Below are 22,508 nucleotides of genomic sequence, written 5' to 3'. Positions count from 1 at the left end.
CATGCAAAGTTGCAAATAAAGAGTCTGTAAAATATATATAAAATAGAATTTTGCATATACAGTTTAGGGTTTAGACACATAATCAAATACAGGCAGTCCTGCATATTATAAGTCTACGTTTGAGCTCTCCTCGGATCTTAGCTTTAATACTGTATTTTTTGAAATATCCACATTTTCCTGATTACAATAGTTTTCTTTGATATGTAGAAAAATCATTGTGGGATGGTACTTGTGGCCCAATGTATATATAACATAATTTATGGTTTAAATTATGCAAAATAGGATTCACATTTCCAGTGTTTTGAAGCATAAAGCTGTTTAGGTAATGGAAAACAGATTACATGGTAGCTTTTATTATATCATTGTTGTACGTTAGTCTAAAATACAATTATATTTATCTTTTTTGTTTTGAAATCAGTGTGTTCTAGGACTATGGCTTCCAAAACCCCAGTTGGATTCATTGGGCTGGGTAACATGGGAAATCCAATGGCAAAAAACCTGTTAAAACATGGATATCCAGTTATTGCATATGATGTATTCCCAGAAGCTTGCAAAGAATTTCAAGACTTGGGTGCTCAGGTATAGTAATAAACTTTCTTTATTCCAATAATAACTGTGTGTTGAATGGTTCCTGCATGCAATGCAACTGAATCATCTGGGTTTTTTTCTTGGTTAAGATCACAATCAGAACTGACACAGCACAAGGAATACAATCTGAATCTGTGAGGTTTCAGTTAGAGCAAAGGTATGATTCTATCCCAAGTAATTTTCCTGCTGTTAGCCAGGACTGCTACCTTGTCAAACTTCTCTGGCTGTCTTTTTTTTCCCCTTCTTTTTATGAGAGTAGGTTGATGGCCTGTTCTTTCGCCTCCTCCTTTCTCCTGCTTCCTTTTACCCCAGGTCTAGATGGCCAGTGGGCTGCTTTTCATCTGATTCGTTTTTGACCTTTTCAGGTTAAATGACCCTAGTTAAAAATTCCTGCTGGCATAGCTGTAAGGGTTATAGGGACATATGAGCTTTCCTGCTGCTTCAAGGTGCAGTCCTCAGGGGCAGGGGAAAAATCTAATTATTTAAGTGCTTATTCTCTTGGAGGTAAGGAAGGATATGGTGAGAGAAGAGGAAGGAATGAAAAGGAAAAAAGAGGGAAGGAAATTGATTACATTAGGGAGGTTTACCTTCCTGCAATATACCCTGCAAACTCTTGGCCCTGTTCCAGCCAGTCCTATTGCTTTTCTTAATCTGTTAATACCCCCAGAACCCCATTCAGTCTCTCAGGTGGTTGTATCATTTCTATGTGTCTGTAACACATTTGAATGGTTTTGACACACTTCAAGGCTGTCACAATTTACACAGTTGTGGGCTGATGGATGCATCCTTAAAACACTGAAAAAAGGAGTGCATTGCAAAAATAATCCTCTCATGTAACAATGTAGAGGATAGAAGGGAATTTTCCAGCAGTGGCAAGGAATTTGTAGGTAGATCTAGACAGAGGAACTGTGTGCCTTGAAAGTCTAAACTGTTAGAGCTAATTGCAGCTGTTTCAAATAATGAGGTAACATCAAGATTCCTAAAAGATAAAGTGATACCACCCACCTGCTAGTAATTAATTGCAGCTCCCCTTGAATAATTATGGAATCTTGGCCTTAAGTGGGAAAGTAAGCTTTTCAGCTTGTTTTCCTAGCTACTGTTCTTGTTTTGTTAAAGCAGCCAAGACCCTCTGGCATCAACCAGACCTGTCTTGAGTAAAACTGGGCAAATGGAAGAGACTGTTTTGAGCTATTGGTTTTATTTTTAACTCATGTTCTGCAGTGGGATCTCTTTGCTGTGGTTGCCCATGTTGATAGCTTTTTTGCCTTTGTAACAGAATCCTTGGCATTCACTGCAAGACTTAACATGTGATAATAAAGATGAACTGTAATGCCTTTAAAAATAAAGTCAAAAGTGTGTTTTAAGATAATAAATCACTAAAAGAATACATGGGTAGGCTTAAATACAAATAAAACACACCTAGAATATAGGAGCATAACTTCCTCTTCTTGATCTATAGGTGTAAATCCTACTCCCACACTTTTTTCAGGAGTTGAAAACTTGTGGGTCCATGGGGCCTTGTAGAAACTGCTGTAGAAGGAACATTGGGCTCTAAGGGCTGCTTTCTCTTTGGTCTGGCTGGTAGGGTAAAACCATCAGGAGTGTTACAGGGGTGAAATGACCCCAAGAGACAGTAAACCTAGTCAAATGTCCATTGTTTAAGGCCAGTGCTACTACCAAGGTATATGGCGGATGTGGGATGTTTGACCATAAATCTGCACAGTCTGTGACTCCACTTTCTTTAGCCACTGGAGTAAAGAACTGGGAGGTGGTGCATGTCAGAAAGTGGCCACCTGCCTGCTAATGATGAATAGTAAGAGGAAGACTGGCTGAGCAGGATCATATGGAACCACTTGGCGAGAAATCTGGAAGGCTACAAACAAGGGAGAATAGTAAGCAGTGTTGTGAGCAAGTAGGCTGCCTCTACACTCTACTCACTATCTTCACCCTTTGTCATTAATTATAATTTTTTTCCTCACACAGTGGAGTAACTATATGCTTCAGTTTACAGGTCTTTGTGTCTAAATCTTTTCTCTGATTTAGAAAATTGAGAGTTTTACTGGAGTCAACTGATGCGTAAAGCATCATAAAAATAGAGTTTCTTCAGTGTACAATGAGAATAGCATTTCAGGCAAACAATAAGTAATTGACTTACTGTAAATATAAGTAAGAAAATAGGGAAGCAGTTTGGAACAAACACAAGCAGATGCACATATTGAAGGGCAGAACCAATGACCAGCAGAAGAGTCTCTCCTAGCAGTTGCATACTGCAAAAGTTTGCTTGAACTAAACAAGTATCAGAACATTAGTACAGACTGTGGTGAGCTGCTACTCTGACCTAGTATGGTCTATGTTGGTAATCAACAATTAGTTTTGGTATGTTTTTTAAAGGTATGCACGTGTTCTTAATGATTTTGAATGCTTAATGATTTATAATAGCTTTCAAATCATTCAGCTTTGTTTCTGAGACAGAAAGTCCCAAATAAAATAAAATTTTTATATGGTGCTTATTGAACCAGGTAGGTAGATTTTTTCAGGCAATATTATTCATATTTGTTAACAGTACCAAAAGGCCAAGAGTGACAATTCCCACTTTTAATTCCGACTTTGTTTTGCTACTTACGTCAAGCTAGAAGAAAGATTTTCCTTTGTATGGTTGTGGAAATACTGTCCCAGTCTGTACATTTTTAATTTCATTTTCTTCATGTAAAAGGCGTGTTAGTATTTTGAAGGACATTGATAATGTCCTTCTTTGTGTCTGTGTTGCTTAAGAATTGTTTAAAACTGTAACCAAAATCCAGCTACCTTCTATCTATGTAGTCAAATAGAAATTTGAGGCTGATGTACTACTTCAGTTGTGTGCCCAATATAGTATGTTTTTCAATTTCTGGTTGAAAGATGCGAATGGGCCCCTGAGTCTTCTGGTGATACCCTGCAAACCTCTAACAATACTGGAGATCATAGTTTCAAATAAAAAGACATACATAAATTCAGGTTCCAGTTACACACTTCATCTCTCCACTTCTAATAATACTCATTGGGACTGAACCAAACCAGAGATGCTCAGAACTAAAGACAAAGGTGTCATACTTCTTTTTAAAGAGATAGGCTCTCTGGTCTCCAGGGAGGCAAGCCATAAAATTAACTAATCAGATCTAGAAAGTTTGCTGCTTATAATTGCCTCATTTATTCCTGCTAACCTCTGTTCTTTAGACTAGGGCATTTTTCCTTTTGTAACTGTGTGGTATGCCAGATGTTTTGTGCAGTATTAACTTATTATTTCAAAACAAAACCTGTATGTTTCTCAGACCCATCTATGCCAGTTTCTTTATTTTTTTCCCCCAAGAGCCTTGTTCAGTGACTATATGCTGTCTTCCCTTCTTTTGCTCAAAATTCAAATAAAAATCAAGGAGTTTCTCATGCTGTATCCCAGAAGTCCTTCAAGGCATAATTCAGCATTTATTACAAATTACTGAAATCAGACTTGATCCTTGCGGGCTAAAGATAAACCAATAAGCTGTATTTCTGTCGCTATTATCCCTGGGCCATGAATGTGTTAACAATGCAATTTTAAAGAAATTAATTATTTCAAACCAGTACTGGACAGAAGTCTTAGTGGTAAATGCCTTCCAAGTGAAACTCACTACTTAGCTGTCAATATTTCATTTGTTGTGTATGTCTATTAAATACTATACTGCCTGCCTCTGAAAGTGACTTGGGAAGGATAATATACTTTTTAAAGTTAGGTATCGTTATTGAACAACTAATACCTAATAATATATTTTGAAAATTTTTCATATCTTTCTTGTGAAGGATTCTTGAGCTGATAATTTGCCTTTTTAAAAATGCCAGTTGTAATACTGTGAGAAACATCAGTTGGTTTATCTAATTTCTTTTAAGGTGAGGCTCAGAGGTGCATTGAGTAATTTTTTTCTTTTTTCCTCAGTCTTCCCCTCTTTCAATGCCATATATAAGACAAAATGCAAATTTTTGTGATCCTTTCATGTTGTCCTTCCTTAGAAACATTGTAGAGCAGTATTTTGGATCATGGTTTGTAGTGAATCAAAGATTCATGAATGGGTTGATGGGATGAAAGCATGCCCTTTGGCAGCTGTTGTGGAGGAAGTTCTGTGACAGGAGATCCATTTCTTTTCTTTTTTTTTATTTTTCTGTTGCCTGATCTAAATAACCTGTATTTTCAGTAGGAGAGGAATTTTTCTTGTGTTTGAATTTTTGTTGTTGTGGCCAGTGAATACTAAAACCAAACTCAGGAAACATGTCTGACATCTCATTTTCAGGAAGTGCAAAAGCTTACATTGTTCGGTATTTTTTTTTAAAAGGTAACAGAATCCCCAGCAGATGTAGCAGAAAGAGCAGACAGAATTATTACCATGCTGCCTTCTAGTCCCAATGCAAAAGAAGTTTACACAGGAGCAAATGGAATTCTAAAGTAAGATTTTTTCATAGTTTGGAGAATTTCCACTCATACTCAAGGTTTGTCTGATGATCACTGTTGTTGTAACTCTTGCTGTGCTGTGCCTTCAGGGCACTTAATTCAATGTTCTCTGTTCTGTCACTATTGATATTTCTAATTGTATGAGCTGTCTTATGCAGTGCTTGCTTTTGAATGGCTTTTGGCTAAAGTCCTAATTTTATTATCAGTAGAATAATAATTTATGTGCATTTCAGGCAACATAACTACTACTTGTCTTTTCAGTTGCGTAGTTCTTTTGCCATAATGTAATGTACTATACACAAATACAATTAGAATATTTGCCAGCAACAATTATTTGATCAAATACATTTTCCTTTAACTTGAAATCATTGTCTCTGATGGTATTAAAGTGTATTAATGTAGAATGGCTGACAAGAGTTTCTTGATTTCTACTCTTATTATCTGTTTATTACACAAAAGATACCTAAAGAGCTTGTTTAATGTGAAACAGTGGTTTTTAACCTTTGTGGAGGGATTTCCACTGAGCCTTAAATCCATCGTCTGCAGAATTCTAATGCTCAGAGTTTTTGAATTTGCCAAATCAAAAAATAAATATCGTTTAAAAGTCTGTTCTGGCTACATGTGCACTGCTCCTGGCAGGCTGACTAAGGCTGCTGGATACCTCTGAGGATCATGTAGGCTCTTACATCTATCCGGATTAATAAGGTAAAGGAAAAAACATACCAAAGACAAAGGTGCAGTAGATTATCAAAAAACAATGGTGCCTTTTTAGGTATTGATTGTACAATATTAAGATGCAGTGATAAGAAAGTGAAGTAGAAGAGAGGAATTTCTGTTGTTCTTGCTATACAGGAGTAATAGTTGCTTCCTTCCCTTACTGTCTGTAGTTTAATTCCTCATACAGTAGGACTGAGCAGATCTTAAATATCTGTAGTATGACCCTTCAGGGAAGATAGGTAATTGGATCAGTCCCACAAAGCTTGGCAAACAGCTGTGGGAGAGCTGTACCCATGATGGCAATGGTTTGAAGAACGATTGGCAATACAGCCAGTTAATCTCGTGAGTACGGGGATGTGGAAAATCTAGCAGAAAACAGAGGATGTGGAAAGCAGTCCTATGCTGCTGCAGTTTCTCAGCTTCTGTATTAAGAGAAGGAAGTGTAATTTGACAGTAGTGGGTAACTGTTGCTCTGAGTGACCTGGTCCATGCTTTCTGGTTTGACTGTCATCATTTTTTAAAGCTTTTAAAGCTTTACAGAAGAAAACATTAATAGCATGAAGTGTTTAAAAGTTTACTTAGTCATCCTTCCATGTTACCAAGGAGCCCGTGCCTCTGCTCCTTGTTCTGATCATAAGTGGATGTGATGTAGTACTTTATCTGCTGCTCTGGCTTTTGTTTGCATATGTTCAAACAAACTGCAGCAGCTTGTCCTTTCTGCGAAAGGGGATGAGTTTTGTGTATGTGGCACTGTTTGAATCTGGAGTTCTGGTGGGGTCACAATGTATATATACATTGAGAGATTATGTCCAGCAATCTAGGTAATTCAATTAAGTGAAATCCACTGTGCTGCCAATGGCAAGCAAGGTGCAGTGGAGCTCTTTATCTGTCATGACTAGCTTTAAATTGGACACCTTTTTATGACTGAGAAATTGTGGTCTTTGATTTCATGGTGATTGCTGGTCAGGTGAACTTGATGGTGCAATTCAATGAAAGGAGGGATAAAAATAAACTTTTGTTGTGGAGGGCAATATAATAGTTCAAATTTTGCAAGTTTCAAAAATTCTATTCTATTTTTTTAAATGAGGTGTACAGCTTTCTGTGTTCTACAGTTTGCAATACAGATCTGCCTAAAAGTAGTGTCTATCAGTGGGAAAACATTTTTCTCCATGCTTCACTTCGAATCTTCAGTGGGCTGTTGTGGTCTTAGTTATGGTCTTTATGTAGAATAAATTGTAGCAATGATTAAAAGAATGCAATCAGACCATTCTGATAAGAACTTAAGATGCTATATATATAAAAAGAACATTGTATTGTTATATATTCAATTTTATGCTGTATCAAAAGTTGCTTAGAATGCGTCTTAGTTGATCTGTATATGATATACTGCTCAACTGGTATGATGGAAGGTTTTCCTACTGCACCCTTTTTGTACGGTTTTTTTTATAATAGTGTTCAAGACGAACATCCTTGTTTTGTGTTCAGCTTTTACTGGGCTTTGAGTGATCCAAAACTACACTACACATTTTTAGCAGTATAAATACTAAGCAGATCTTGCTCAATAGGTTTTAAAACTTCATGTTTATTAGTGTACCAAAAAATGTCTGTGCACTTAGCATGCTGAGAGAAGCCAGTGCCATGGTAATTGTTGCAAATATCTTCTGAAAGAAATACCTAATAATAAGAAGAATTAATCTTTCTTTCAGGAAAGTAAAGAAAGGCTCATTACTAATAGATTCCAGCACTATAGATCCCGCAGTTTCAAAAGAATTAGCCAAAGCTGTTGAAAAAATGGGAGCAGTTTTCATGGATGCCCCAGTTTCTGGAGGTAAGTCTTCATTAGCAGTTTACCTCATATTAGACAAGTTGTCTCTTTGTTTGCAATTTCAGTCACCAATTTGTACCCTTGTTGCTATTTTCTTTGCTATATGTACAGTATTCTGTTTTGTTGTTGTTTGATTGCATTACAGATATGTATGTGATTGTCAGAGTATTTTTAGGCTTTAGGAGTATGCTTTTCTGAGAGTCTTGGAGAAACTGGGCTTTCTTGGGGTATGGTACAGTGGTCCTTTTAATTTAACTTCTTTCATAAAGTTGCATTTTTATGCAGTTATTCACATCCCTTCAGCTTCCATCTGTTTCTTTATGTTTGGGAGAAACTGATTGTCATTAAGCAGTTCTGCTGCTTTTTGATTAATTTACAAGGAGAGAATGAAATGAGGAATATAGGAATTCTATATCTAAAGAAAACTGAGCTTTTGTCTGGTTTTATAAAAATCAAAGAATGTGGATGATAATTGTCTATTCTTAAAAGCTCTTGGTATCTGAATATTTAGTCTCTTGTAAGAAATACTATAGAGCAGGGAAGTCTTTCATTTTGTGGACAGAGGAGAGCAGAAACATAAAATTAATGTTTTGAAAACAAAGCCAGAACGGATAGTTTCTGTTGTTGAATTCTTCTCCAAAACAGCTAAAATTAGAAGGTGAGGAAGCCTTATTTTATGTGGGAAAATCTTGGGGTTTTTACAGTCCACTCTAAAAATCAATGCAAGTGGCATTTTGAGAATTCTGTATTTTCCTGATGAGTGTCAATGATGAGCAAAAACTAACAATCTTTTTAATTTTCAACTGCAAACTAAGGCAGGATTTCACTACATACCAGAAGCCTAAATTTTCATCCAAATTCTATTGTGAGCAGAAAGTAGGAAGATCCAGGTAGGTGATATTGAAGAATATAATGGAGAAGACAAGATTCTTGCTTTCCAGCCAAAATATTTGTTCTGTTTTATAAAGCTAGATAGCTAATCAGGCTGGGAATAAAAAACACAGAAAAAATGTATTGTGGGCAGATTATGTATCTGCCTGATCTTTTTTTTAAACACGGCATGGCTTTCTGCTTATCAGTTGGGCAATTCTGATGTCTTCTATGTTGTTTTCATCAATCTCTTTCCACTAAATATGTTGTATGCCTGAGGGAATTATCTACCTTTAAGAAATGTCTGTAATTTAATTTCATCTGTAAGTTTTTGCTGTAAGGCTGAAGAAAAAGAAACAAAGAAAACTTTGTAACTCCAAAGAAAAAACATTTGATTCTTAAAGAACTTCAGGGTTTTTTTTTTGCTTGAGAAAATGGTAAGGGCAATACAGAGTGTTAATATGATCACATATAGTTGACTAGTATGAATACAGATGGCTTTTTTGGTGTTAGTGGTTTATCAGAATACAAACAACTTGATGGTTAGTGTCAGTTAATGACCTGAGGGATATCCTGAAGAAGGGGGAAAGAATTGAGACTTAGCTTTCTAGTCCTTAATATGTTTGTGAAGGCCAAGGAGTACGCTGTACAAATCATGTTTAAAGTGGGCAGTTGCTAGAAATGTGGAGAAGTTAAGTCTGTTGGAAAAAACCCTTTAATGTTATGCTTTGTTATTTCCATCTTTCAGTACTCAAGTCTTTGGGGTATTTTTATATGTCCTGACTGCATTGTTGGCTTTCAGACAAAACATTAAATGGAGAAGTATGCTCGGCTCTCTAGAAATTGGCAGGCACTTATGCTTTTGCTGTGCAATGCAATAGACTTGGCAGGAGTATGAAGGAGGGTGTTTGTGGGACGTAGGGAGGAGGAAGAGAAAGCAGCATGCCTGAACTGTCCTCTTTAGAGCTGTCTGTTTACTAGCTGTTATTGGCAGACAACTCCACTTGTGTTTTTAGGTATTTGGGTGTTGCCTGATGTTAACATTCATCTGCACTGTGAACAACTTAACAAACTGAATAATATTTTGAAAATTACTTGGTTTGTAAACCCTAGGGAGAGACAGTGGTGATTTTAATCCTGTGCTGATATTGGAAATGAAGAATCTTTGGGCATAGTGTTAGGGCCAGATTTTAGTGGCTTGTTTGCAGCCTTGCCCCCAAAAGATTCTTTCCCTTGATCATTTTAGATGGGCCTGCGTGCCAACTTAGTAGTGCTGTCTTCTTCATATGATTGGCCTACAGCATTTATTTGCAGCTTACAGTCAGAACCCATTAAGTTGAAGCTGATGAACCAAGTCACTATAGTATTATTTTGTATTAACTGACTTCAGAAATACTTCTCATCCCAGTAGTTGCATGCAGATTATGCTGCTAATGCTGTCTAGAGATAGCAATCGCTTTAGCCTGGGATTAGGATCTCTTGCAGGTCCACATGTGAAAGTTGTGTCATGGTTCCCGGTGCTGCTCTGGTTTGTGACCTCTTTGTGAGCATGAAACAAATGAGGAAACATCTTCAAAATCCATATTAATTTTTTTTTAAATCTAGAGAGTAAATTTATCTCATTGTGAAGATTGGATTTCTCCATCTTTGTATGTAAAAAAGTATTTCAAAGCACACATTATCTCAGAAGCATATTTAAAACTGACTTTGGTTGGCACGAGATGCTACTTGGCTAAGTATGGCATCTAAATTTACCCTGCAAGAATTGTGTCAAGTTTGTCCCCCCACTGATTTCAGGAAAAGCATGATACAGATTCTCACCTTGTAATCCAGAGCAAACTCCACTAGTGGCTTCACTCACACTGCTGTAATAGTTCTTTAACTCAGTATACAAAATATTCGTTCTCTAAAGTACATTGGCTGATTTTTTTTCATTTCTGATGTGATTCTTTCTCTTTTGTAAGCATTGTTAGTGTTCAGATACTACCTTTTCAACTTTTTTCCCCCTTCCACTGACTATTGAAATTACATCAGCTCCATATCTGCTCAAAATACATTGTACTGCATTCTGTTGGAACTTCACAAAAAGATGTGACAGCTTGATCTGGTTTTCTGGTTTTGGAGGTATGAAAAAATGTTTTCAACTGTTTTGTAAGTCTGGTTCTTTATGATCTGATAAGGAAACTTACTAAGATCTTCCCCCTTACTGTATCCGTTAGACAAGAGTGTAGTCAGTTAAAAAGTCAGACTGCTAATTGTTAATAACAGCTGTCATATAGAGAACTGTAGTCATGCTAAAATGATAATAAAGAGTAGAATAAAAGATTTTGGTTTTAGGATCTGTTCATTGGAGATGGCCAGAAGAGGCTGTAGTTCCAATTCCAGCTGTCATTTCAAGCTGTTTCATCTTAAAGTATTGCTTCCACAAGCTTAAGCTAATCTTTAAGTGATGGAAACAGTATTAGTAGTAACACTGACAAGACTTCAGGTCACTGATAGCATAAAGTATTATGTGAGTCCTTGAAGGGTACATTGCACACTTATTCCCTGCATGGCTAGATCTGTACTTAATGTGCAGCAAAGGAAAAACATTATTAGAAATACTCTGGTGGTATTTTATTTTGCTGTATTTTGAAGTGCAATTTATTCCGTGATTCCAGCTTTTTTTTTTTTAAGAAAAGGGCATCTTCCTAAAGCAGGAGAAGTGAATTATGTGTTTCCCTACTTGAACATTGAAGGCACTTTGTGCTGTGTCTTTTTCAAGGGAAGCAGATGAGTTAAGGCTTTATGCACACTAATGCTTGCAAAGATGATTTGAAAGACATTTTCACAATAGACTAAATAATAGGAGTTAGGAATGAGTAGTTCAAATATTGCGTATCTTAGCTTGTAAATTCTATTGCAATAAATATGTATAATCAATATCTTTGCCAGAATTAAACTGATTTAATAGACCTGTCTTTGTTGGAGAGCCTTTGTAGAGCTACTTGACCTGGCATCATTAGGTTGTGTCTGCTTTGTTTCTTTAGCTTTGTGCACCTTTAGAGAAATGCAGTCTTACGACTTTACAGGAATGAAAGAGTCGGTGGGTTGATTCAATGTCTCTAATTTGAGACGTCAGATACTATTTTAATAAACTGAAAGAATAAAATAAGGAATCTCCTGAATTCAGTGGAATAGAGGTTTGGTGTGGTTTTGGATTTCTATTCTGGCGATGCAGTGATTGGATCTGCTAGGATCCTTGAAAAGCGAGCAAGATGAAGCAGGTTCATTTATTTAGAACTAAAGGTTCTGACATATCCCCCTCAATGGCAGATGTTCTTGTTGTTAAGGAAAAACATCTGAAGGCATAGCAGTATTTTCTCCATTATTATTTCTGGATTTATTTTTTTATGCTTTATCTTTAAAGCCTAAATGGGTGTACTCAGAATGGTCACAATGTTCTCTCTGTTCCTGGTACTGAGCATAACACTTTTACCTCACTTCCTTTGCTCTTCCTCAGTCGCTACATGCATTGTGTAAATATTTCTTTCCTGACATGTTTCTTAGTTTCTCTGTTTACATTTTTTGTTAAATACATCTGATCATACTAATTTTTTCAAAATCTGTGATCTAGGGATGGTAGTAGAAATTACAATGTAAAACATTAATACTCAAGGTAGTGTGAAAAATATTACTGAGTTATTCTGAAATTGAGATGAGGGAAAATAACAGGGGAGGTAACAGATGACAAAAAAGGGAGGAATTGTGTGAACTGATTTAAGGTAGCTGAAATGAGGATGAAGAAATACTTTGAAATCTGAGATGCTTAAAAAGCTTCTGATTTTTAATAACTTACATTTTAAATTATTTAAATTTAAATTTTGTTTTTCAAAATAAAGCCAGTTTAATAGACCTCTTTTGTTGGAGAAAAGATGGAAAGGAATGAAGATCTTGAAAATCTTACACATTGATAAAATGTGTATTTTGACACAGGGAGGGGAGGAAGTATAACCTCTGTGCAGATGTCACTGTGTTGGCAGCAGCTGCTGTTTCAGAAGAGTTAGGTAGTATATTCACTTATGTGCTCACTTCGCAGGACTATTTTTCTTCTGTAAGTCTATTGTGCCTTTTGCATTCTCTGTAAAATAAAATAAAAGGTAGCAGAAGGTAAGGAAGAATAAACAGATTTGTTGAGAGTATCATCTAAAAATGTTCACTAGGGTGGAGACAATTGCCCTAAAATGACTAAAAGGGTGGAATAAATGATTTTATGAAAGCATATTGTATATTTTGGCAATAAAATTGTGTGTAGTCTGGCCAAATAGTGACCAATGTGCAGAGAAACATATCTGTCTCCATTTATTCGAAGGTGTAAAGATGAGTTATTCAGGCTGGCTCAATGGGATATAACCAGGAATAATAGGCTGGAAATCATTAAGGAAAGAAAAATGCGTGCCGTGTCTACCAGGAAAAATGGCCTAACAACATTCTTCATACGCTGTGGAATAATTTCCAAAGGAGATGGTTGAAGCCAAATATCTCTACATGCTTTCAACTGCACTGGGCAAAGTGCTAGGAGCTATTCTGTAGGGAAAAATCTACAACTGGCAGGAGGATGGCTACATGATCTAATCGGTCTTTTCCATCTCTAATGTCTACAATTCTGTTGTATTCTCACACATGGTGTTCAAAAACAGTTAAGGAAAACTGTCCAGATGGAAGTTAGAAATCCCTGTGGCACTCTTTGAAAAAGAGTAAGGAATAACTGCAGAGTTTGAGCCAACATTCCTTCTCTCAGTAAAAATGGTTCTAATATTCATGGCTGTATGTGAGCTGTTTCCACATTCCTAATAACTGCTCTGTTTGCTTGTGGTTACTTTAATGCTAGTATCTGGCTCTTCCTGTCAAGTGTTCTGAGATACCCAGAGTGAGAAAGATCTGCAAATGTTAGCCTGTCATAAATCCTTGGGAATAAAAGTTAATTTAATTTAATTTTTAAATTTTTGATTGCTTTTTCTAGAAAATGTTTGAAGTTAAGGAGTTGCAGGTGGTGTTTGGGAGTGTTTCTGGAATGAAGTGATGACTTTGAAGCTTTCTACAAAGTTTGTTTTGGTTTTAAACATTCGTGGACTTCTTTTTCTCTCTTTTTGTTCTTTCAATGGAGCACTTTGTTCAAAATGTGTCTTTTTCATGTAGTCAAAAAACCTAGCATGACTGCTGTGCTTGGGAGTGAGGATGATGAGCGCCAGACCTCAATAATCCCCTGACTCCATCAGGGTCCTGATTCTGTACTATGCTAAATGTGGATGGTGCCTGTCATATTGAGCCCAGCACCATGCACACCAGAGCGGGAAGTACGAACTGGAAGGCACCATGCGGAGTGGACTGGGAGTCCCACCAGCTAGTAACATTGGAGGTGCCACTGAAGAAGATGCAGTTTTATCTGAATCCTAATACAAAGCAATTGCACTTGCAATTCAGTGTTGCCTTAAACAGATTTTTTCAGTCTGTGTGTAGAACCTTTGTTTTATGGAGAGAAAAAAAAGTCCAGAGAAACCTGACATACTGGTTTCAACTTTCAGTTTCCCATGCTCTGTCAATAAGGAGATGCACAACAAGCCAGGAAGGAGCATTGCCATGACAGCTGACCTGAACTGGCCAGAGGGATATATTCCATTGCATAGAACGTCATACTCCATGTATAAACTGGGGGAATTGCCTGGGAGAGCCTGACTGCTGCCCAGGAATGGGCTGGACATTGGTCAGTGGAGCAGCCGTATTGTGCATCACTTGTCTTTCTTGGGTTTAATTTTGCTCTCTCTTTTTGTTGCCTCCCTTTTCATCACCATTTATTATTATTATTACTACTATTGATATTATTATTATAATTATTATATTTTATTTCAGTTATTAAACTGTTCTTATATCAACGCATGGATTTTACCTTTTTTTATGATTCTCCTCTCCATGCCACTGGGGAAGGGTAAGGAGTGAGTGAGTGAGTGGCTGCATGGTACTTCTTTGCCAGCTGGGGTTAAATCGCAGTGCTTACTTACATGGTCTGGACCAGTGAAGACATGGCCCGACATAGAACTACATGTTTTATTTTGTCTCTTATTCATCAGGAGAGATCTGCAGATCTTACACTAGACATGTGGAAAGAAACATGAACATTGTAAGTGTCTGAACCTCAGGACACATCTTAAGTCTTAGGACACAGCTGTGCAAACTGCTCTGTGTTGAAGAGCACCCCTTTGAAGGCCCTTTAAACACTTACACTAAAAGAGCATAAAAAGAAAAGAAACAAACCCACATGGGGTAGGCTTTGCAGGCAGGGACAGCTAACCTTGTCTTGTAGTGCAGGCCTTTGAAAGTAAATTGCTTGTTGATCCCCTAAATAGCTGAATCCAGCATCAGTAGGAATGAAAGCTGATCTTCTGTTGACTCCCATCTGGATGATGCTAGTATTCTGGGTTCCTTGTGTTTCATTTTTAAAGTCATAGTGATGAGTTGGGCAAGTATTGAATTTATTTGTGACAATATTATCCTGTGATCTGGAGCCATTCTAAGTCACTGGATCATTGCAGAATGTCGTCTTGTAGTGGAGGACAAGCATCTTTTTGATGCTTGAAAAGCATCTTCAGTTGTGCGAATAAAACAAGGGAGAATGTTCCAGCAGAAGTATCCCTCTGCACTTCAAACAAATACCTGAAAATTGCGTCATTATTTACAGTGTTCAGTGTAGTACTGCACGCTGTGAGACAATTCAGTAGCTTGAGGTTTTGTCCTTAGCAGAGCGGCTCCTGGTTAATCCACAGGGAACACATAGAAATACCACGATTTCTTAGTTATTCGTCCTTCAACCACATTTTAAAAAAACATGGTTTGTATCATGAAATAAAATAGTAAGGGAAACAGTATTGCCTTTTACCATTAATAAGCATTTAGAACTTAGCTTTCAGCATACAAACTATGTAAATGTTCACCTTTCATTTTGTCCAACAGCGTGTAGTCCTGTTGGCTCACCACTTCAGTCTACTGAAATGCGGAGGACAGAGGAGAGTCTTGCAGTTCAGAGCTGAAGAAACAGTTTTTAACTACAGTTCTCTTCATGCCAAGCACAACATAGGACCTGAAGTGGGAAAAAAAAATTACTTACTGCACTGTGTGTGACCTATAATTTTAACCCTTAAAATTTGGTTCTAATTTTCATTCCTGTAGTTTTGCTGGGAGACAGATGTGTGGAATTTCCTAAACCTTTTAAAGTTTTAACCCATATCTGTTCATAAGAAAAATTAAGAGGTGGCTTGACAGGAACAGAGTAATGCATGGAAATGTCACCCTGATGCCATGCCTTCAGTTTCTATTCCTCATTCTGTAAGCAGTTGTGTTTTAATTATTCTGTGTTGTGGAAGAATGTTAAATTTGTATGTAGTAAAATGGGGGAGGGGGAGCAGTGTGAAACACTGTGTAACACTTCATTAAAATCTTTATGTATTTTGAGTAAATCCACATCATTATTTGGTAGTATCCGAGTATGTTTTTTGACTGGTGGTAAACTAATGGGGTTAGGGTTTTTTTAATGTGAAACTTAGCAAGTTGACAGGAATACTAACCTGACGTGTAATTATTATCCATTTGCTTTATTTAATGAGTTGCTGTAAACTGTGTAAGATCCTAGTTACGCAGTAACCATATAGTTTAACTATACACAGTCAGAAATGTACATTTTGGCTGTCATTTCGTTTTCAACCTGTGTTTCCATTGGTTTCTGAGAACGTATGGTGGGAATGTGTTGCTTGTGGCTCTTAGTGTATTTGCCACAGGGAGTACACAGAAAGTCACACTGACTTTTAGCTTTGGCTGCAGAGCATACTACTTGTATTTAACTTGTGTTAGATTTCTTGGGTTTGCTTAAAATTGTGGATTTCTTTATGAAACTTGATTGGAGATAATCTGTAGAGACATATGACTATACATAGTTAGCTGTTCCAACTTGGTTGATTAGTGAGGTCCAACATTCTTCTGATTAAACTACTTCCCAGAATTGCTACAATTGCTAGTAGTCTGAGCAGTATTTGGTAGCAGCTAGATGCTTTTTGTCTTGAATAAGGCATTTTATGTCACATGTGCAGGAAGAATAGCAATTTCCTTCCTCTTTTAAAAGTTGAAGGGCAGCTGGATAAAGGAATTTTCAGGTTATCAGCATATGAAATGTTGTCATTGTAGAGACCTATATAGTTAGAGTAAACTAAGAGTGTGTCTAACATTGCTGTTCCTGCAGATACGCATCTTAGGATTTATATTAGTGGGGAGTTAGGGGTGATGCTGGGGCAGTGGTAGGGTTTTGTAGCGGAAGCACTAAATGAGAAGCTGATGTGAATTTGGCAAGCCAGGAGAGTTTCCTGAGATAGAGCATCCTCTTAGCAGCCTCAGCCTGAATCTTGGCTGCCTCTGAGGACTCCCACCCTGTCCAAGATTGAAGTTCCTGCAGAGAGCCCTAATAGTGTCCCTCCCTGTTCAACAAAATTGTGTTAAGGCATGGGACTTAACTGCTGTGAAACAAAGCAATAAATTCCTCCCAGGACTAAAATGAATGTACTTGATCACCTAAATGCATCATTCCAGTTCCAGAACAAGCTGGACTACAGAAAAGCGTTTCTATTAGTGGTGCAACAGCTGGCACACCTATTAAAGAAGATGGTGGTTAATCTGTTACTGTTTGGTCACTGGCACTTTTTTTCCCACTATATTAATATGCTTAGCAATTCTTAACACTTAATATGACTTAATATGACTTAATATGACTTAATATGACTATGTGCACTTACTTAGTATGTTGATTTTTTTAGTAGACAATTATACCAATTTTGAATTGAGCATTTTTTTGGTTACTGGGGTATAGGAATCCTAGAAGATTGAAACAGTAGGCAGCAAGGCTTGTTAAGGAGGTTTTTATTTTACAAGCCCTCAAGAATTCAGAATATGGCTTGCTTACTACTTAAAAAAGTCCAAATGTCCTTATAGACTCCATTTCAGAGCCAGCATCAAATCTGTGCTATACTTGTCTAAAAATCCAAACATGCACTCTTGGCTGTTACTGTTTACTGAATCAGAACCCTACTGTTTCTACTTGCACTGTATCTAATTTATCGTAAGTGACCGCAGAAACTAGAATTATTTATATGTTGGCACCTAACAGCTCCACTATAGTTAAGGGTCTGTTGGCATTTCCATTATAAACCTGCCTTTGAGAGGTTTATAACTTGGCGGTTTTACTTTTGCTTCAGGCTCAAATGTGCCATTTTCAACCAAGCACAAATTCTTCTACAGAATTTCATTTAAATCAGTTTGGCCATTATTTATTTTAGAGTGTGTATGGTGGGGAGTGGAAGGGAACACACTATTTAATTTTGGTTTCAGAGGCTTTTTGGTCAGACTATATAATGAAAGAAAAATGGTGCTTTTTATTTTAATTTGTTGAGACTTAAACCGTCCTTGGATGTGTTGGAGTTACTAAGCTTGTGCTTTTTCAGGTTTCTATCAATGCTCACGTGCAATGCATCTGCTCCCACTCATCCACCCACTCATCTTGCCTGCCCCTGCCCAATGACATGCTTTGAGGAAGTATCCCCAGGATTCTGGCAGAGAAAGGTTTTTGGGGAAGTGGATGAAGTAATGTACAATGGGTGTCCTGTTGAGAGGCCTTAGGCCAACCAGTCCAGCCAAGGAAGCAGATGGAGCTTAATTGGAAAAAGACGGGCTGAGTGCAGTTGTCAGTCAAATGTAACCCTATGTGGTTAAGAGTGGCATTTCCTGTGGCTCTGCCATTTCTTGTGGGATCTGTGTAAATTAATACTTGGGTGCAGTAATTCTCAAAGTCTAAAAGTGGTGTAAGTTGCCATTTTTCCTTGCTCCCGAGCTGAACCACAGAGGATTTCAACACTTTTTTCAGTCAGAAATTCTTGCCATAGTACTCTATTATTATGCTAATTAAATTCTTGCCACACAAATAATAGGTATCTATAATTTTTAGTGCTAATCATAGTAACGAAGTACCAGTGTTCTTTTGCATAGTGACTTAAGAGTACAAAGAAGGGAAATGGTGTACAGAGAAGTAGAAGCTTTTATTAGACCAAATAGTACAGCTGAAAATAGAAAACAAGTTTCTGAGTCAGTTCTTTCACCACATTGCACAAGAAGCAGTAAAGTACAATACTGTTTGTTGTTTTTTTCCTTTGCTATTGAATTACAAGAAAAAGCTAGTCAATGGAAAACAAAGTAGGGAAAGAAAATGTGCTTTGGCAGCTTCTTGTGTATTCGTCCTTTTGGGATCTTTTATTTCAGATAATTCATGCAGATTACGGATTGGACAGACAAGTAATGAAAATGCTTTGTTGTATTTTGTCTTCTGTTTTATTAGCAAAAGGTAAAAGGGAAGCATGAGTATAATTAATTATGGCAGCAGATACAAACAGCTTTTTGCACTATAAAACATTGGATCCCATTGAAGTATTTGAAAGTCTTCTCCATCTTGCTTTCCCCCATCTAATTCCAGAGGTTAGTGAATTCATAGGTCAGACCTTCCAAATCTTGAATGTTTTAGTGACATCTCATTTTAAATTTTATTAGTCTACTTTTAGTTTGTTGCTATTAACATTTAAATGCACTGAAGACTAAAACTTTAGTATCTATTAAAACCTGCTGTTTTCAGCTTTGGCACCTGGAAACAGAAGCTTACAAAACCAGCAAATGTCCCAAGACATGTGACTAGTTGATCACTGTCAAAACTTATTTAATAACATTTTCCATGGTATCCCTTTATTGCTGTGGATCAAGAGCTATAAGCTATATGCAGTCAAGGCCAAGAAAATAATTAGAATTACCTTAATAGAGTGCATCTATAAAGCTCCAATTCAGCACATACCACTTAGGTATCTGCTTAAGTGTATCCAATTCAATGGGAATTTAGTGCACGTTGAAGAGGTGTGTCCTTGGTTGTCTGTTAAGTGTCTATGGGGTAATCTCTTTGTTTTACACTAATGAGCTGTTGTCTTTCAAACTCCAAGGCTGCAAAACACTGTGTAGAGCTGACATCCTGGGCATGATTTGACTGGATTTTGTGTGCAACTATAAGCTAATTCTTTTATTTATTTGGCAATATCCTTCATCCCCAACTAAACATACAGGATTTTTTTTTATTTGGTGTCACCTAAGTTCAAGGTTTTATTGTTTGCTATTTCCAGCAGCTAACCTTATTGATATGTTATTTAAACCCTGTTGAAATATAACTTAGCACAATGACTTATATTCATTTCTGCCTTTCTTGGAAATGGGATCATGCTGAGTTTAAAATATTTTATGGTTATTTTCAAAGCACATCTGCAAACATGACCTTGAAGCAGAGCTAAGTATTTAGGCTTTGCAAGTTGTTATGTTTCATTACTGTTTTATTTCTGTATCTTGAGCCCAGCAATGAGTCTTCAGGCTGACTCACTTTAAATTGTGTCCCTCACTTCCTAACCTTCTAATTGAAGCAAAAATAATGTCCATTTTTCTTCTCCCATCATCACTCTAGTAGGTATATTGCTGTTTCTCAGAAGGCCGCAGCTGGAAGTGCTCACTCCTGAATCTCTATCACTTTATTCTCTATCAGCTTCAACACTGGTGATGAAATAAGACACATTTTCTAAATTCAAGGTGCTGCTCTGGATTTCCATTGACAAAATATACTGTAAAATATACCGGTGGGAATGGAGAATTGGAGAAGGTTTATTAGTTGAAAAGTACTTTTCTGTAAGTACCTGGCACAGATTGCAGTTTCAAAGGAGTGCTTCTTTTACTGATGCATGGCTTTAGCATAGAGTTTTAACTGTTCCTAATGCTGGCATAGGTTATTGAAACCACTGAAAGTTTGCAACTTTGTCAAGAGTTACTGGAGTATGCCCCTGTACTGACACCTCTTACTAAGAAGGTAACTACCTGTGCTTGGTTGCCTTTGTGTGTTGCTTCAATTGGATCTGAAATTCCAAAGCTGATGTGTTTTTGGAGGGCAATAATACCACTTGGATACCTTAGAACTCTGGAGCTAATTTGTGCAGTGCATCATTACTTTGCCTCCCCAATCAGATACTTCCTAAGGAAGCCAAGAAATTTAATTGTCACTATGAATAAGTACTCACTGTGATGAGATAGAACTTCATAGTTTTTATGTATTTAAGTAAACTGCATGGAAATTAAGCTTTGGGAGGGAAAAAATAAGCTGTCACAGTTCAGTCATGAAGGCCCTATTTGTAAGTGTTGAACATGGGCTTTCAACATTTTTCTTTTCCTTAAAAAACAAACAAAAGCAAACAAACTAAAAAGATGGTTAGAAAGTTGTAAACATACTCTCGAAAAAGCAATTTCTGGTTTTCTTTTTTGTGTTTTAATTTTCATGTATTTGTGAAAACCTTTTATATATTTCCTAGTATTTGGAAATTGTCAATGTTGGCTCATAACTTACCCATGCTTTATTGTATGTGTGCACTATGCAAGGATTTTTAAGAGTGTACAAGTGTTTCACTTTTAAAAGTGTGTTCCTGTTAACTAAAATGGGAGATTATTTTTTTGAAAAACTATGGCTTAAAGCTGAAACTACAGGAAGGACATATAATAAATCTGGTGTATTTAATTGATAATAATTAAAATACTATCAACAAATTTAAATAACTGCTGCTCCTTCCTCCTTATATTGACTCCATGTACAGCTCAGTCAGCAGCAATTTCTTAGTATAAGCTTCTTAAATAGCAGAAATGTTTCAAAATTAGTTTTGTGGACATTTTTCGTGCTTTCCCCAGTACTGTGTTATATTTTAGATCTCTTATTCACATAGAAATGTAAATAAGGATCTAATTGCAGTTCTTCACTTAATACTAAGCCCAATACTTGGCATAAGGTTTGTCATAAGGTTTTCTTTTCTCTGCTTTGCCATGACCTTAACTTGACCTAAAATGACTATTTTTTGAAGGGAATGGCTCAGGCTCAGAAGAGTCCTTGTCTGTCACTTGGTGGTTACTTCATGTGTGTGTGTTTTGCATGACATCACAGTGGCTGTACTATCAGTTCCTAGCAATGACAGGAAAACTAGTTCCATATGTTTTAATGCACTTTGCACTAACCTGCTTCCATATTCTCAATGGAGTAGCAGAGACGTCTAAGACATTGTGTTCTTTTTTTTAGATAATATATGCTGGAAATACAATAGGTTTAAGATATCTCTCTCTGTTTCATTAGAAATCCATTTAAAATACTAATCATAATTCATTTTCCCTCATTCTTTCCACATTTAGGGGTGTTACCTGGGTCTGAAATAGCCAGCTGTCTCAAACAGTATCCACATTTTTAAAGGAATAAGAAGTCTTGGCAGACACTGGAACAATTAATTGGCTTTTTCAGCCAAGTCAGGTTAGGAAAGTATTTTGTGGGGAGGGGGGGCTGGGTGGGAGGGGAATACAACGTCCTGGTTTCAAGTTTGAGTTCTATTAACTCTTTAGGAATGGTAGTCAGACTTCTTGCTAAGCGCAGTTCTTCATCTCGGACATTTGTGGAATTTATTTCTCAAGTGAAAAGTTTCTAATATACAGGACAAATATGCTTTATTAGGAGTTGCCTAGGATGAGGTGGAAAGCGCTAAATGTAAATCATGATGGATTTAAGAATCTCTGAGGGGAAATAAGCATTAGAATATGTATTAAAGAAGTGTAACCTCTTCTAGTATATATGTGTAGAAAAGAATGAGAAAGGTGGCATCGGAGGCACAGGATGATACCTTCCTGTTGAGTTAGAATGAAATATCTCCATGCTGGACTTGCTCACCACATTCAACATCTTGACTTATCCGTGGATGCTGGGTTAATATTTAACTTCCAGCTCCATAGCTTTGTTTATTTTCATTCCAAAACCAGAACAAGTACTAAACATGAAATTTTAATTACATGTATGTCCTTGCATTCCTGAAATATTTTGTTTGAAATATCGGAACTGTCATGCTGTCTGCTTTTTCACAATTCTGTGTACATTTTGGTGCC

The 22,508-nt window shown here is 36.9% G+C and overlaps 2 protein-coding genes across 3 annotated transcripts in view; both read left to right on the top strand.

The window, feature by feature from the left end:
* Nucleotides 1–22,508, top strand: part of HOXA5 (homeobox A5) — a 315,710-nt gene that overhangs the window by 19,837 nt on the left and 273,365 nt on the right. The gene's annotated exons all lie outside the window — the stretch shown is intronic.
* The window catches only part of HIBADH (3-hydroxyisobutyrate dehydrogenase), an 83,939-nt gene that overhangs the window by 7,996 nt on the left and 53,435 nt on the right, over nt 1–22,508 (top strand). For both annotated transcript variants that reach the window (XM_085050981.1, XM_085050982.1), the window contains 3 exons: nt 419–579; nt 4,929–5,038; nt 7,468–7,589. In XM_085050981.1, the coding sequence (XP_084907107.1) occupies nt 419–579; nt 4,929–5,038; nt 7,468–7,589 (393 nt within the window). The remainder of the gene's footprint in view (nt 1–418; nt 580–4,928; nt 5,039–7,467; nt 7,590–22,508) is intronic.

This window comes from Lichenostomus cassidix, chromosome 2 (assembly GCF_008360975.1).
Source record: "Lichenostomus cassidix isolate B80296 chromosome 2, HeHo_3.0, whole genome shotgun sequence".
Taxonomy (NCBI): domain Eukaryota; kingdom Metazoa; phylum Chordata; class Aves; order Passeriformes; family Meliphagidae; genus Lichenostomus; species Lichenostomus cassidix.
The sequence above is the reverse complement of the archived record's forward strand: the minus strand, read 5'-3'. Positions and strand labels throughout refer to the sequence as shown.